Source organism: Somniosus microcephalus, chromosome 15, assembly GCF_052327205.1.
Source record: "Somniosus microcephalus isolate GS21.2 chromosome 15, FLI_Smic_1.0, whole genome shotgun sequence".
NCBI lineage: Eukaryota > Metazoa > Chordata > Chondrichthyes > Squaliformes > Somniosidae > Somniosus > Somniosus microcephalus.
In genome coordinates this window covers 43,094,153-43,111,668 of record NC_141001.1, presented here as the reverse complement: position 1 = coordinate 43,111,668, position 17,516 = coordinate 43,094,153, and the positions used below count along the sequence as shown (strand labels likewise).

At 47.7% G+C, this 17,516-nt stretch overlaps 2 protein-coding genes across 5 annotated transcripts in view; one reads left to right on the top strand and one right to left on the bottom strand.

Moving 5' to 3' along the window:
* The window catches only part of cd81a (CD81 molecule a), an 81,245-nt gene extending 73,915 nt beyond the window's left edge, over positions 1-7,330 (top strand). Inside the window, exons 6-8 of the mRNA XM_086007698.1 lie at positions 672-761; positions 3,625-3,711; positions 5,032-7,330. Of these exons, the coding sequence (XP_085863824.1) occupies positions 672-761; positions 3,625-3,711; positions 5,032-5,094 (240 nt within the window). The 3' untranslated portion in view covers positions 5,095-7,330. The remainder of the gene's footprint in view (positions 1-671; positions 762-3,624; positions 3,712-5,031) is intronic.
* Positions 7,331-15,280: 7,950 nt separating this feature from the next.
* The window catches only part of sigirr (single immunoglobulin and toll-interleukin 1 receptor (TIR) domain), a 61,444-nt gene continuing 59,208 nt past the window's right edge, over positions 15,281-17,516 (bottom strand). The window contains exon 10 of one of the 4 annotated variants that reach the window (XM_086007696.1): positions 15,281-15,745. In XM_086007696.1, the coding sequence (XP_085863822.1) occupies positions 15,633-15,745 (113 nt within the window). In that variant the 3' untranslated portion in view covers positions 15,281-15,632. Of the gene's footprint in view, positions 15,778-17,516 lie in introns of all 4 variants that reach the window. The other 3 variants (XM_086007694.1, XM_086007695.1, XM_086007697.1) reach the window with 3 other exon arrangements.

Sequence of the window (17,516 nt, the reverse complement as noted above, 5' to 3'; positions counted from 1 at the left end):
CTGAGCCTGGGAGCATTGGATCACCTGGTGCAGCGAGTACATGAAAATCAGACGGGGGAGAAGAGCTCGCCCCGATTTTCAGCCATTATTTTGAATGGACAGAATATGAGGCAAGCTCCTTAATGGGTTCCTGCCCGGTGTTCCTGTACTCGCTGCAGCAGCTGATCCAGGAACTGGAGGATCTGCTCTGGATACTGAGGGACTGGGAATGGAGGAGAGGGGTTACCTGTTTAAAGCTGCAAATAGCAGGCTTCTATAAGCTCCTGGAAATGAGGTGCCTCGTTATGGTGGAGATACTTGTGATGCTGTAGGCCTAGGCACCTGGGATGATGACAATAATGCTCAGTTGGTGCGTTTGGCGAGGTATGTCCCTGCCTAACCTGCCAGCCAATGCAACATGACCTAGCGGGCTTGTGAACAGTTGCAAGAGCCTCTCGTCTGCCCCTCGGGTGTTGGATGTGGGACTGCTGGTCTTTCTGTTCTGAGCCAGTGGGGGTGTTGTCAGTTTAGCTCCGCTGTAGCACTCTAGTCTCCGAGTTAGAAGGCTGTAGCTTCATTAGTACTTCTGTCTTGTTCTGTTGCTGTTTAGTTACCATATCAAGGTTAGAATCCTCTGAACTTATTTTAAAACTCACTTTTTTTTCTCTTTCCCCACCCCCTTTCTCATTCAGCTGGACTGCTGTGGAGCCAATTTTGCGTCCAAGTTTCTGACGGCTGAGCTCTGCCCCAAACAGGAGGGGATAGGTGTGTTTATTAGCAAAGTAAGTACCAGTTTATATTCTCGGTGTTCTCTCTTGTAACTGATCCCTGGTTACATAGCTGGTTGGAAGTCACAGTTCATTTTTACTGAAACTCCCAGGAGGAGCTCCCTCAGTCACCTGGTAAGTGTAAGGCATAGGCCTTTTAGCACTAGACGAGGGAGGCCCCAGACATAATCCTGGTCTGTACTGAGTTAGCCAATCTCAGCTGGGCCAGCATTAGTGGTATTACAATTGGCCTCAGTGTCCTTGGGCTCGGGAGGGAAAATCAACCAGAGGTCCTATTCCCGATGGCTATAGAGTGGCATTCTTCTGGGAAATGCCCGGATGTTGGGTGAGGTTCAGATGTGATGCCCTCCACAGTGAATAGCCTGACAGGTTCACAAGCGAATGGCCAATAGGCCAAGGTACCAGAGGACTTCCAGTGCCTGTGAAACTACCCCAGCAGAAGTCAGTATCTTGAGAAGTGGGGGGAAAAAAGTGGAGTAAAAATGTCTTTTTAAAATAAAAGTTATTTCCAGAATTTTTCCAGTTTTCATTTTATAAAATGTAACTTTTTGGGGGGGGGGGGGCGGGTGTTATTACATGTGCTGGATAAAAATTGTCTGATAATTTAGTGTCACACACGGACCTGGAAAGAAGGGTTTTTCACACTTAATTTGCTTCATCTCTTTATTGCTCGTTGCACTTCTGGTTATATAACCTGAAACCCAGAAAGGAGGACATTGCCCTGGACCAGTTGGCAGTCTGAGAGTTAATCTGCCATGCACGCAGGGTACATAACCCAGAGTTTACTGTCAGAACCTGAACATCCATCTTTAATGTCCCTGTTAACAGCTCAATAGCTCCACCAGCTGGCTGCTGACTTTAATGTCACCTGATATGAGATAATACGAGCACAAGGTAGGTAGAAATGAGGATAACCATTCTTCCATCTTGGTTTATGCATCCAGAAAGACCCCAAAGTTCTTCCTCACCCCCCCCCCCCCCCCCAACCTTGGGGCTTCCAACTGTTTCTTCAATGATTCCAGGGTTTTCTGAAGTGTGCTTGTGTATCTCAAAATGAAAATCATCTGGTCAAATTTTTATAGTACAAAATTAACAAGTTTCACAGGAAAAACATTAAATATAAGAAAAAGCTTTTCAGTCCATTTAAGCTCAAACCCCCTCATCTTCCAGCCTGCCCATCTTGGCTTCCTGCTACATTTTGGATACCTATCATTTTTTTCATTACTAATGTCCGTAGCGAGCTATCGCTGGTTTGACAATGTTCCAGCTTCACCCTATCTGTACCATTTAATACATTTTGTACCTCCATGAGGTTGTGAAACTATATCTCCCATTATTCCCTTTCCACTAGCTCTAGGTACTCTTTTCCTATTATCTATTTTCTCATCCGGTCGTGCCTCTTGTCTCCTCCTCCACTACAGCATCTCCTCACTTGGGCTCAGTGGTGTCCGCCTTGGCTCATTGGTAGTATTCACGCCTCCAAGACAGAAGGCCAGGGGTTAAAACTCCATTCCAGAATTTGAGCACATAATCTAGGCTGACACTTCAGTACAGAACTGATGGCGTGCTGCATTGGCAGAAGTGCAGAATTTTGGATGAAGTGTTAGTCGAGGCCCTTGTTGCTGTTGAGATTGCCCTGTAACCAGACTGTAGAGCTTGAGGTTAGAAAGGAAGAAAGAACTTGCATTTATATAGTGCCTTTCACAACCTCAGGATGTTCCAAAATGCTTCACAGCTAAGGAAGTACTTTTGAAGTGTAGTCACCGTTGTAATGTAGGAAATGCGGCAGCCAATTTGCGCACAGCAAGCTCCGAAAAACAGGAATGAAATAAATGACCAGATAATCTGTTATAGTGATGTTGGTTGAAGGACAAATATTGACCAGGACACCAGGGAGAACTTCCCTGCTGCTCTTCGAAATAGTGCCGTGGGATCTTTTACATACACCTGAGAGGGCAGGTCTTTTAACGTCTCTTCCGAAATAAGACACCTCCAACGGTGCAGCACTCCCTCGGTACTTTACTGGAGTGTCGGTCTAGATTAAGTGATCAAGTCTCTAGGGTGGGACTTGAACCCACGACCTTCTGACTTGGGTGAGCGTGCTACCATTAAGTCAAGGCTGACACCTAAGATTAGGTTCACCAATGTTGCCTCCTAGCTCATTCTCTTTCCACTTGGGATCAGTCTTGTTGCATTTCTCCACTTCCTCTGATGCTTGTATATGGTGTTTGTTGTTTGGTGACCAGGGCTGATCACTTTACCCCAAGCGTGGTCTAACATTGTAAATTCAGAGGATAACTGTAGCAGAAACCCACACTTTTATTCACTTTTTTTCCTTGATTTGCCACTATGAAAAGATGGGGTCAATTTTCCTGGCTGCCCCCAATTTGAGGTTTCCGTTTAACCAAGGAACTTTATTGTGCATTGAACCAGTGATGAAAGTGGGAATTTTATAGGCCTTGGGTCACATATTTTGAGGTACAGTAACGTGTAATGGAGTTGACAGTCCTGTACTATGTTCACTAAATCTGTGAAAAACAGCCAGCAGTACAAATAGATTCTGTTTTTCCAAACTTGAGTGGTTGCAGAGCATTTTCAGGTCTAGAGTGAAGTGCTGGTGGTTACAGGCCTGTCATTGGAAGTGGGAAAATTTGAGGTAGTGAATTAAGATCAGAACAAAATATTAAATGCAGTTGTTGGCTTCCATTGATGACAATGCCCTTAGTGGGCCTCTTGACAAATCTAATGATGGGAACTTTGGGGGGTGTTTGTGAAATATCATAAGTTTGCATTGAGGTGCAATGACCGATGACGAGCTTGGCTCAAGGTGCTTTGATGATATGATTTGGTTTCTTAGGTGGACTGTGGCACAAGGATCAACGAGCTGTTTACAGAGAAGCTGTACATCATCGGGATTGCTGCCGTCATCGTTGCAGTCATCATGGTATGAACCTCCCCGTCTCTACCAGCAGGAATCAGATAATACAGGGATTCTTTTGTGCACCGGATACCTCGCTGAATGTTTGCTTTGTAAAGGACTGGAAGGTATAAGTGGATTGATTAATTGTACACTGGCCTTTTACCTCTGGGTTGGATTCAAACCCAGGGTCCAAAGTGATGGATCAAAGTCTCCTGCCTGTCAGCTGTAAAACTCCTACATGAAAGAAGTTTGGGCCACTTAATGTGATTTCTGATGGGTGAGAGCTCATAGCATAAAATTGTTCCTAATTCAGCACTAATGGGCAGTGAATTGGCAAGCTTGGGTCACATGCCCCTCCCCCTTGCATTTATACTGGGGTGGTAGTTGGGCCAAGAAAGCAGGTGGAACTGACTTAGCCAGAATTCCCCCCTCTCCTAATTTCTGGGTGAACTTCATTCCAAGGTGGCCAAATTACCTGCTGGAAATGGGCGTGAGCCTTGTGCATATATGCTGATTGGGGTCAGCTGAGACGGTTAAGACCTGGCTGTTCTACCCTTCCCCTTTAAGCTGCTGCGGCAGGCCCTTCCCCTTTAAGCTGCTGCGGCAGGCCCTTCCCCTTTAAGCTGCTGCGGCAGGCCCTTCCCCTTTAAGCTGCTGCGGCAGGCCCTTCCCCTTTAAGCTGCTGCGGCAGGCCCTTCCCCTTTAAGCTGCTGCGGCAGGCCCTTCCCCTTTAAGCTGCTGCGGCAGGCCCCGGCCAATTTCCTGCCTCCTAATTCGGTGAGCTGCCTACTGGGGAGTGCTTTTCACACGGGCAGCTCACCGACCACATACTGAGGAGGTCAAACCAATACGGGTTGGGTCACCCGCTGCCTCCTCCAGGCCCCACCGCCTGCTCGAATTACACGCAACACCAAGATCGGCAAAGGTTAGCAGAATATTTTGCCTTGGAAGTCCTCACTGCTGAGCTTGATTCTATCCTGACCCAATATGAAGAGAATCTGGACAGGCTGGTGTTATTTTCCTTGTAGAAGAGAAAAGCTGAGGGGGGGGGACCTGATTGAGGTGTACAAAAAAACCGAAGGGCCTCTTTCCGTGCTGTATGACACTGACTATGACTCTAATGCCAGCAGGTTCGCTAGATGGCCTAACCCCACTTCTGCCTAACTGAGATCAGTTAACTCAGTGCAGACCAGGGATGGGTGAACATTTAAAAAATCCAGTCCAGGTTATTTCACGGGCGGTGCGGGCGTCGCCTTCGAGCTTCTGATAGCTGAGCTGGACTTGAAACCGTTCTCGCAACATTTTTCCTTTTTTATAATTTGTTTTTTCTCTCCTCCATTTCAGATCCTTGAGATGATTTTCAGCATGGTGCTGTGCTGCGGGATCCGAAACAACTCTGTGTACTAGAGGGGGGCCTTCTGCTGCCACCTCACAGGAGCCTCAGTGAGCGCAGCTGAAAGAAAAGCTTTGTAGTGGAATAGATCCTGTCATACGATGACCCCAAACTAATCCCGTTGTCTGTGATGTTGCCACTTGTCATGCTCAATTTAAAAAATATATATATGATTTTTTATATATATATATATATATATATATATATTATATAAAACCATCTTTCCTGGCATTGACGGTTCTCCCCTGGTGCCATGCGGCAGCACTTGCTGAAGAAATCGGTGTGCAGTCAGCATCTGATGACCACCCATCAGGTCTATAGCAAGCACACCATCTCCTCGATCAAACCGTGCTTTAGTGCTGCAGCAAAGTCACAAATTTGAGTTTGGATGTGAAGACTATTTAAGGAAAGAGAATGGATGCCCATTGTGCTGCAGGAGGGGGCGCCATGCTCCTTTTGATCCAAAGCCTTGGGTTTTGCAAACAGATGAAAATAAATATATAGATTTAAAAAAATAATTGGGATCTAAATTTTTTTTTAAATTGACTTTATCTGACAGCCGCACCAGCTGTGAACCGTCTGTGCCCACAGTGTGCACGCAACTTGTGCAAACTTTCCAAAGTGATTGTACTGATTCAAAGTTTTGATCTTTCTTCCCGTTGTACTGCAGGTACCTTCAAAAGTATATATGTATAATATAACCAGTGCAGTGAGTAACTCGTAATGACGGGGGCTGGTCACAGTTAGTACCTGGCCTATTGCTTGCTTTTTGTTTTCTTGCGCACCATTTGTTTCATTTATATAATGTAGCTCTGAATGAACTAGAGGAAACTGGGCCGCGCCCCCCCCCCCCCCACCCCCACCGCTCTCCTGCATTTTAATGTCTTGTGTATCGGTGTAAACTAAAAGCAGATCCTCCTTCCTGTATCATTTCAGGCGACTTTTTCACTTTTTATATCAGGGTTTCAGATATCTTGGGGTCTGTCTGCTTGAAGCCCAGCCTGTATTTTTTGGGATACCCTCGACCTAAAGGTCTCACACACTGTTATCCAGTGGTTTGAGAAATTGCTTGTGTATAAGCTCCGATGCCTTGCTTTCAGCTTCACAGTCAGAGTGCCGCTGTTTTTTTTTTATATATGTCTTATGTTTTTACTGTAAAATACTGCCGATTGTGGCATTCTAACCTAAAGACACCCAAGGGAATCGCTAAAAACAAATCTGGGCACTTGTACTTTTATAATCCATTTCCACACTCTGACCGCTTGAGCGATGGTAAGACGGTGCGACAGGGACACTGAGCTGTGGCCTCTGCCAGAGTCAACATCGGAACAGAATCTGAAACCCACCTCTCTCTCTCTTTCTCTTTCTCAAGCTTCTCCATAATGTGCCTAGAACATAAAACACTCCTTCCTGCCAATGAGCTTCCTAAAAGTCGACAGAACAGTGCCTTTGTCTCCGTGTCAAAACCGATTGCGGTTTCAGTCAGTTGATCGAACGGGCGGGAGGATGAGTAAACACAGGAGCTGAGATCATTACTGAGTCCATTTGCTACCCCTGGGAAACCTTTGCCATGGCAATGCACTTAGCAGCTGCTACCCATGTTCAAAAGGAAGGTGATTGATTGGTTAGCAGGCAACCAACTTTATTTCATTTAGTCGTGCTCCAGCCCCCAACCCCAGACGTTCCTTGTAAATTAGGTGGGAGTCTGGATCATGCGAGCAGCTACTGCCTTTTCCCACCTCCCCACCCCACGTAAAACATGTACAGTTTTTGTTTGAAAGGCGTAGGCACATTCGTCCAATGTTAATGATTTTATACCTTCAGTCTTAAGTCTGGTTCAATGTGTACTTACCAGCAGTGAGGTCGTCCCAGTAATGCAATGTGTGATAATTAGTGTTTCAGTAAATTAAAAAGCGACAGTTTAAGGGGAACGAGTATTTTTAATGACGGCCCTTCTGATTTTTTTTAGTTGGCAGTAGAGACATGGTTGGTCGCTGAGGCCTGTTGTCACCAGAGGAGTTCTGATGAAGTGCCCGTTTGCTTCCTTTTGTCAGGCTACCTTTCTACGGCAGTGATTTTAGAAGGGCTTTGCTGTTTTGATCGTGATGTCTGAGATGGGTTGAACCTTTGTATACATTGGGTTATACTACGTGTAATGTGTCCCGTGCGTTTAGCATGTCTGCATCCAGCGGGTTTGTATACAACCTGCCTGTTCTGTGAATACGTAACAATAAAGATCACTTCCTTTAACACAGCTTCGTCTCCAGTATGTTTATGCTGTGCCCTGTGGACTCGCTCATAGTGGCGTTTACAATCCCCATCACTTTTGTGCTCCAGTTGAGACGTTGGTACTGGAGAATGGAGCATTTTCCTATTTCAGTATTGAGCAGTGTTGGGTCATGGTACTGGAGAATGGAGCATTTTCCTATTTCAGTATTGAGCAGTGTTGGGTCACATTGGTACTGGAGAATGGAGCATTTTCCTATTTCAGTATTGAGCAGTGTTGGGTCACGTTGGTACTGGAGAATGGAGCATTTTCCTATTTCAGTATTGAGCAGTGTTGGGTCACATTGGTACTGGAGAATGGAGCATTTTCCTATTTCAGTATTGAGCAGTGTTGGGTCACATTGGTACTGGAGAATGGAGCATTTTCCTATTTCAGTATTGAGCAGTGTTGGGTCACATTGGTACTGGAGAATGGAGCATTTTCCTATTTCAGTATTGAGCAGTGTTGGGTCATGGTACTGGAGAATGGAGCATTTTCCTATTTCAGTATTGAGCAGTGTTGGGTCACATTGGTACTGGAGAATGGAGCATTTTCCTATTTCAGTATTGAGCAGTGTTGGGTCACGTTGGTACTGGAGAATGGAGCATTTTCCTATTTCAGTATTGAGCAGTGTTGGGTCACATTGGTACTGGAGAATGGAGCATTTTCCTATTTCAGTATTGAGCAGTGTTGGGTCACATTGGTACTGGAGAATGGAGCATTTTCCTATTTCAGTATTGAGCAGTGTTGGGTCACATTGGTACTGGAGAATGGAGCATTTTCCTATTTCAGTATTGAGCAGTGTTGGGTCACATTGGTACTGGAGAATGGAGCATTTTCCTATTTCAGTATTGAGCAGTGTTGGGTCACATTGGTACTGGAGAATGGAGCATTTTCCTATTTCAGTATTGAGCAGTGTTGGGTCACATTGGTACTGGAGAATGGAGCATTTTCCTATTTCAGTATTGAGCAGTGTTGGGTCACGTTGGTACTGGAGAATGGAGCATTTTCCTATTTCAGTATTGAGCAGTGTTGGGTCACGTTGGTACTGGAGAATGGAACATTTTCCTATTTCAGTATCAGCAGTATTGAGCAGTGTTGGGTCATGTACAACACAGCTATGATGCCTCAACAACCTGTCTCCGCCCTAACCTCGAGCACCTGTTGTTGTGCCTGTCACGTTTGTCCAGTTCTCATCCTGTGGCACTACTGAGTGAGACTGTCAATTCAGCACTGATTTAGAGGCTGTTTTGTACTAGGAGTGGGATTAAGACTGTTCAATCTAATTTTATATAGAATCTTTACAACCAATAGAGAGGATACTTTCAACTCCCCAATCTGGGTACGGTTTGAGTCTTGGTCCCAGAGATCAAAGGCCTGTACCTAAACTACTGCTTCATCCTCCCCTGGACTACTAAACTTGAGCTGGGGGCTAACACACGAGCAGTTTGGTGTTTTTCTTTTTCCAGTTTCTCTTCCTCTTCTGGGGGTGCAGTTCCACAGACACTGGCAGCCCTCCGATATCTCAAACAACTGGGCATTTTTCTTGTGAGCGCCTAGACAGTTGACATTGAATTCAACAGTAGGGTACATCACTGGGCAATGAGGCCAATTGTGGCACCCCAACTACTGCCTTTGCTGAGATCACCTATGTACTTGCCAGGGATTGAACCTAGCTGTTTTCTACTCGACAGGGTAGAGTATCACACTAAACACTACATTTATCCATTAGAGGAGTTTGTAGGTAGTTCTGTTCAAGCAGCAGTATCCTGTTTAAATGCGCTGCCTGTGGGTAAGTTCCGACTGGATAGTGATGAGTGCTGGTGTAGGAAAACCCTATTGTATGAAGGCAGACAGGTTGTTGATTAGGTAGGAGAGCACTGGTCTGTACTGGCAGGTGGAAGGAGGGAGTTAGTGCTGAGTCGTCGTTCCAGCGAGCAGTTTGGGTATCGGCTTGTTGCAGCTAGATAGATGTGCAGTGTGTAGATGGTTAGAGGTGATAAAGCTCTGAATGCTGGAAATCTGAAATGGAAACTGGAAGTGCACAGCTGGTCAGTCAGCATCTGAAAAGGTCAACACTTTGGGTGTCATCCTCCATTAGAACTGGTTCTTGTGCTGGGCACGGGGGTATCTCTACAGGGCAGAAGTGATGAAGGATGGCACACTTGTTCTCATTTAAGTGCTAATGGATGCAACTTCATACGATCCATCTAAATGCTGGTTAGTTGCATATAACAGCGAGAAGCACAGTCTGGGCTGAACCTGCCATAGTTCCAGCAGTAACCCCATACTGGTAGTGATTCATTGTTACAATCTATACGTGTGGTAAACCACTGTTGTTGTTGTTACACACTGTTGTACCTATGCATGCCTCAACATATCTCGGCTGGCTCCACCCACAGGCCCAGGTATAAAGGTGATTGACCTGCAGCCCCCTGCCTTCTTGGAACCCAGTCAACCACGAGAGGCATGCTCTGTTCTTTGCTAATAAAAGCCTTTAGTTACTCTCTTAACTCTCAGTCTTTTATGAGTAATTGATAGCGCATCAATTTTATTAGCAAAAACAAAATGTCGACATTTGCTGAACAGCAGGCTGCTGCACCAAACGCTGAACAGCAGGCTGCTGCACCAAACGCTGAGCAACAGGAGCTGCTGCGAGCCCTCAGACCAACATGCCTGGACCTAGACCCCCAAGAAGCGGGTTCGGCTACCAAATTCGCGCCTACCTGCAAGCCTCAACTGTGACCCTGGACGAAAACAAGTTGGAAATCCTGGCCTCAAAAGTGAGCCACCAAGTTTATACAATAATCCAGGACGCGACGACCTACGCGGCGGCTATCGGTCTGCTAAAAGGGCAATACGCACGCCCGGTAAATACGGTCTATGCCCGGCACCTCTTAAGATCCCGCAGACAGCAGCCCGGGGAAATCGGTGGAGGCCTTCCTACGGGCACTACGGATACTCGGCCGAGACTGCGATTGCAAAGAAGCATCAGCCGCAGCACACACGGAGGGACTGATCCGAGATGCTTTCGTTGCGGGTCTAAGATCCGACTACTCCTGGCAGAGACTGTTGGAAAAGGGAGAAATGGACCTGAGAAAGGCAGTGCCCCTCGCGCTCTCGCTCGACGCGGCCCACAGGAATATGGACGCCTTCTCCCCTAACCGCTCCGCAACGTGGACGCCACAACCTTGGGTCATGGGACCGCCACCTTCAACTGCTGCTGCGACGTCCAAGGCACAGAAATGTTATTTTTGTGGCCAGGCAAAACACCCCAGAGCACGCTGCCCGGCGAGAAACGCTACCTGCTCCGGCTGCGGGAAGAAAGGACACTATGTCAGCGCCTGCAAAGGTAAAACCGCTAACTCCAGCAGCGCCGTGTGCGAACCGTGGGGGCAGCCATCTTGCCCGCCATCTTGGGCTCCCCCAGCCGTGTGGGGATCGGGACCATGGGCGCCGCCATTTTGTCCGCCATCTCGGACGTCTCCAACTTCAACCACGGGGGACCCGGACTCAACCACCGCCTCATCTGACGACCACATCGACTCGCTCGACCATACGCTGGCCTCCGTGACGCTGGACCAATCTCTCCCTCATCAACTGTCCAGGTCCATGATGGACATTAAGGTAAACGGCCGCGCCACTACCTGCCTTTTTGACAGCGGGAGCACAGAAAGCTTTATCCACCCCGACACGGTGCGCAGTTACTCTCTCCCGGTACTGCCGACGCGACATCGGATCTCTTTGGCTTCCAAAGCCCAGTCAGCGGACGTCGGTGGCTACTGTAGTGACCCTTTCAGTAAGGGGCACAGAATACAAAATTTTTAAACTCCTGGTCCTGCCCCATCTTTGCGCTGCCGTTCTACTGGGGTTGGATTTTCAGTGCAACCTTAAGAGTGTCACATTAGCGTACGACGGACCCCTCCCCCCACTCACAGTCTGCAGCCAGCAGCTTTTAAACCGCCCGCCGCGCACCATTTGCAGCCTCTCCACCCTTAAAGTCCCCCCCCCCTCCTTGTTCGCTAACCTCACCCGCGACTGTAAGCCCATCGCTACCAAAAGCAGGCGTTACAGTGCCGGGGATAGAAGCTTCATTAAATCCGAGGTAGCAAGACTCCTGAAGGAAGGGATTATTGAAAGTAGCACCAGCCCATGGCGAGCACAAGTGGTGGTAGTGAAGACTGGCGAAAAACAGCGCCTAGTTATTGACGACAGCCAGACGATCAATCGCTACACCCAGCTAGATGCATACCCACTCCCCCGCATATCTGACATGGTCAATCAGATAGCACAATACCGGGTGTTCTCGACGATTGATCTGAAGTCGGCATACCACCAGCTCCCCATCAGGGCTGAGGACCGCCAGTACACAGCTTTTGAAGCTGACGGTTGTCTCTACCACTTCCTCAGAGTTCCCTTCGGCGTCACCAACGGGGTTTCAGTCTTCCAACGGGAGATGGACCGGATGGTCGACCAGAACGCGCTCCAGGCCACTTTCCCCTATCTAGACGACGTCACCATCTGCGGCCGCGACCAGCAGGACCATGATGTTAATCTAGAGAAATTCCTCCGTACGGCCCAGCGGCTGAACCTAACATACAACAAGGACAAATGTATGTTTCGTACCAAGCGCCTTGCCATTCTTGGCTGTGTAGTGGAGAACGGAGTCATCGGCCCCGACCCCGACAGGATGCGCCCCCTTATGGAGCTCCCCCTCCCCCACTGCCAAAAAGCACTGAAGAGATGCCTAGGGTTTTTCTCGTACTATGCTCAGTGGGTGCCCAACTATGCGGACAAAGCCAGACCCCTCATCAAGTCCACCTCCTTCCCCCTGACAGCAGAGGCCTGTGCAGCCTTCACTCTCATAAAAGGAGATATTGCGAAGGCCACAATGCACGCAGTGGATGAGTCCATCCCTTTCCAAGTGGAGAGCGACGCATCCGACTTTGCCCTAGCTGCAACCCATAACCAGGCGGGGAGACCCGTGGCCTTTTTCTCAAGGACCCTCCAGGGCCCCGAGATTCGACACTCCTCTGTCGAAAAGGAGGCCCAGGCCATTGTGGAAGCTGTGCGACATTGGAGGCATTACCTGGCCGGAAAACGATTTACCCTGCTCACTGACCAGCGTTCAGTAGCTTTTATGTTTAATAATAAGCAGAGGGGCAAAATCAAGAACGACAAGATCTTGAGGTGGAGAATCGAACTCTCCACCTACAATTACGATATCTTGTACCGGCCCGGGAAACTCAATGAGCCCCCAGATGCCCTATCACGTGGTACATGTGCCAACGCGCAGGTCGATAGACTGAAGACCCTCCACAATGACCTCTGCCACCCGGGGGGTCACCAGGTTTTTTCACTTCATCAAATCCCGTAACCTGCCCTACTCCATCGAGGAGGTCAGGACCATGACCAGGAACTGCCAAATCTGTGCCAAGTGCAAACCGCATTTTTATAGGCCAGACAGAGCAAGCCTGATCAAAGCCACGCGCCCCTTTGAACGGCTGAGCGTTGATTTTAAAGGGCCCCTCCCCTCCTCCGACCGCAATGTGTACTTCCTCAACATAATTGATGAGTACTCCCGTTTCCCGTTTACCATCCTTTGCTCAGACATGACCAGTACCACAGTCATTAAATGTCTGAATGACCTCTTCGCCTTGTTCGGTTTCCCTAGCTATATTCATAGCGACAGGGGCTCATCCTTTATGAGCGACGAACTCCGGCAGTACCTGCTCTCGAGAGGTATCGCTACAACCCCCGGGGGAATGGCCAGGTGGAAAGGGAGAATGCGACGGTCTGGAAGGCAGTCCTTTTAAACTTGAAATCTAAGGGCCTTCCGACCTCTCGCTGGCAGGAAGTCCTCCCTGCGGCGCTCCATTCCATTCGGTCACTGCTCTGTACAGCCACCAATGCTACCCCTCACGAGAGAATGTTCTCCTTCCCCAGGAAGTCCACATCGGGGATCTCGTTACCGACATGGCTGACTTCTCCAGGACCCGTCCTACTGCGGAAGCACGTGAGGTCCCATAAGACGGACCCCCTGGTCGAGAGGGTGAGCCTCCTCCATGCCAACCCTCAGTATGCTTACGTGGTGTACCCGGACGGGTGGGAGGACACAGTCTCCATACAAGACCTCGCACCTTCGGGTGCTCCCGAAACACCTCCCTCGCCACCCACGCCTACCCCCAGTACGCTTGCGTAGCGTACCCGGACGGGCGGGAGGACACAGCCCCCATACGAGATCTAGCACCTTTGGGTGCCCCTGAAACACTACCATTGCCATCCACCACTACCCACAACCCAACCCCGCTAGACGGCATGCCGCAGCCCCAGGACCCGTCATTGACCACCCAATCACTCAATGAGACGCCAGATTCAATGTTGGATGCTGCACCATCACCGCCGCCACCACGACGATCAGGACGGCATACAAGGCCACCTGATCGACTTACTTACACGAACCTTTAGTACACTTCACCCCGCCGGACTCAATTTTAAACAAGGGGTGAATGTGGTAAACCACTTGTTGTTGTTGTTGTTGTTACACACTGTTGTACCTATGCATGCCTCAACATGTCTCGGTTGGCTCCACCCACAGGCCCAGGTATAAAGGTGATTGACCTGCAGCCCCCTGCCTTCTTGGAACCCAGTCAACCACGAGAGGCATGCTCTGTTCTTTGCTAATAAAAGCCTTTAGTTACTCTCTTAACTCTCAGTCTTTTATGAGTAATTGATAGCGCATCAATACGTAAACTTTTTTCTGATTTCCCCTCCCCCAGCTGGTGTATGGTTCCATATGGTCAACACCTCTGGTACTGCACTTAATTAGCCAACCTTCACATATGAACTAAAGGGGTATCAACAGGTTATTTAACCAAAGAGAGCAGCATATCTGTGCCTGATCCTGCCCACACCTGACATCCATCTGTTCCAGCAGGGATCACCATGGCTAATTATTCACTCCCTCAGTACTGTACTGAACTGTCAGGTTAGATTATGTGCACAAGTCTATGGAAATAGGGGGACATGCGGACAGCAAAGAAATGTGTAAATTCTACAAATTAAAACAAGACCAAGTTCATTTTCCTCCAGCCTCAGAAGCTCCCTCCATAATAATCAAGTTGTTACGAGATGATTCTTGTTCTGATTGCACTCTGCTAGTACTTCACCCCAGGTGCCCATTCTTCATGTGTTAGCCCAGCCGGGGGAGAGTAGTGATTAGGAAGGGCGGTGGGTGCAGCAGAGCTGATGGTGATCCTCTCCAGCCGACAGCACAGGATGGTGATCAGGAGCTGACACTCCAGTTGACTTTTCCTTGTCCCACCCCAGGCGAACTGAAGCTGATTGCAGCATAAGCAGCTCCCACCCACCCCAGTTGACTCAGCACAGCATGAGAATGGGCCCTGGACTCTACTGGTCCCTTTACCAAGTGAATCTGTCAGGGTGCTGCTTTTCACTCTTGAATATCTGTGCTTGGCCTCTACACAGTTTCCTGAGCAGCTATTCTAGCCATTTGAAGCATGTCACCATAAGCAATGAATTTATTCAATGGTTCAATCAGTTTTATTGAAACTGCTTCCTGCATGGAACTGCCCACTCAGCCTCTCTATTTTATCAATATTAATTAATGGATTTACTGAGAACTTGCTGACAAATGAAGGAGCTTCAGATCTAGTCCTGCTGTGAAGTGACTGAGTTTACAACCCCTGTGATCCCTCCCTCACTGACCAGTTTCCTCATCCTGCTCGGATCAGCCATGGAGGGGGGGGGAAAGAGAAGAGGCCTCATTCATCGACCCAGGTATTTCCAACACCTCATTCCGTGACAACCTGCGAGTACCTCACCCCCAATGTTCCACTTATCAGGTGCACTAATCTCACTTGTTAAATGATTGGAGATTTTGTTTTAGACAAAGAAATGAGACAAAGCAGAGCTTAGCTGCTGCAATGGCAGTGATTCCATCTCTTTATTGGATAATGCTGCATGTGGGCAGCTCAGAAAACTGAATTATCCCTTCACCGTTATCACAGCTCGCACAGAATTAAAATAAGTCAGATTACAATAAACATATAAAACATGCAGAAAATACTGGCCAGTTAACAGCTGAGTCGGACAGGTTAATGCTTTGAAGAGTTCCAACCTGAGCATCAGCCAATCTTCTCTCTCTCCAGCTGCCGATTGACCTGCCATGCACTTCTATCATTTTCTGTTATTTCATAAATCTCGCAGAAACCACAGAACACACGTTTGAAATCTTCTAAATCTCTTAGACCCGATTTCTGTAAGTCACTTATCCACACGTTGAATCGTACACAGGCTGTGCCTTCCCAAACACACAAAATGGATGTGGCATCTTGCATCAAGTGTTGCAGTTCTGTATTTCTTCCACTGAATGGATTCTAATGAAGCAAAACTGAATATAATACAACAGCTGGAAAACAGAATCAGCAATAAAATTCGGTCATATGTTCAACCTGGGTCTTGGCATCAGTTAAGAGTGAGCAGTGAAGGGGAAAATTTAACAAGTGCTGAGAAACTACTGACAAGCAAGGTGATCAGAGAGTGTAAGTCACGACAAATCTGTCCTTTTGTGTTGTGCTACAGTAGCTTCCTTTTCAGGCCCCATGCCAGAAGAGGAGGTGCACTATTTCCACTGGGAGCAATGAAACAGGGTGATACCACAAATCTATCATCTTAGCTGTCTGATGCCACCTTCCTCACTAGTTTTCACCTAATGTACTCAATTTTCTCTCGGGAGAAACTTGCAAATAATGCCCATGAAAGGCAGGGGGGCATTAGAGAGAGAGCTGGCCTGCTACAAAGAGCAGACCACAGAGATGTTGGGAAAGCACGCCACTAAAGCCATGGGAGAAATGCTGTATTTTGCTTGGGCCAATAACTAGCCCAATGTCATCAGGTCAAGTATCTCTAACAAGTGTCCCCTCGAAAGGAGGTCACAACTAAAAAAACAGGTGGCCCAATCAACTTAAAGCGTGCGCAAGTATTATATAGTAGTTTTATGTCATGTGGTGCCCACTGGTTGGGGAAGGCTTCAAGCGAACCAACGGCCAACACACGATCCTGCTCCACTATCACCCATGCAAGTATCATGGTGCTGAAAAGAAGCAAGCAGTTGGAGTAACCTCCCCAGCCATCCTACACAGCCTGGTCTTCTGGATGGTGGGTTTCACCAAGCCCAGAGGCAGACTTACCCGATGGATCTCCGATCTACTTGCACCCTCTGTGCATCAGGTGAGCAAAGATATGGAGTGTTGTTGTAAAATTGAATTGAGTTGTTTGTAAAGAGAGATGTACTTAGTGTGTGCTCAGTTATTTTTATGACTATTACAATCAATTCAGGAAAAGGGGCACTTATTTTATGCTGAGATCCTTGAAGAGATCAGGGAGGGCGGGAGCCCTGAGGATAAAAATGTCAAAGGAACTTCCAGAAAATCTGGCCCTGACATCCAGAATTCTTTGTATCTGCTCACACACGATTTGTACATTCAGCGAGTGAGTGCCCTTTCTCTTCAGACAGTTTCTGGAATTTACTGTAGGAGCTTGCAATGCTACAAGTGCCAGCCAGTGCACCCCGCAATATGATAAAACTGTATGGCTCATTCAAACTGCTACCTGGCAGTCATGCCAAATTCAACGAAGACATCTGCTCTCCTGAAAATGGGGTCGTTGACAAGATGAATGGGATGTTTTTCTACAATAAAGTCACGCTATGTGTGAGTGTTGTTGCTGCGACTGCAATATTAATTTTACACAAGTCTCCTGTGGCTGCCTGAAATGAGCTGATGGTATAAACTGAAAACAACTTGCATTTATATAGCACCTTTAATTAACGTAGTAAAACATCCCAAGGCACTTCACAGAAGCGTTAGTAAACAAAATTTAACACTGAGCCACATAAGGAATTATTAGGACTGGTGAAAATGGTAGGTTTTAAGGAGAATCTTAAAAGGAGGAGAGTTACAAAGGCGCCGAGGTTTAGGGAGGGAATTCCAGAGCAAGATGGATCTTGGCGGCAGGCCTTCATGCGAAAGGTGGCACTGTCAAATGCTACCTCATTCTCCACCATCCTCTGCTGCTCCTCTGCCTTCTCCACTAAAATAACAAAGGAATTGCCCATTGAGAACTGATAACTGTAACTCAGAACCTCTT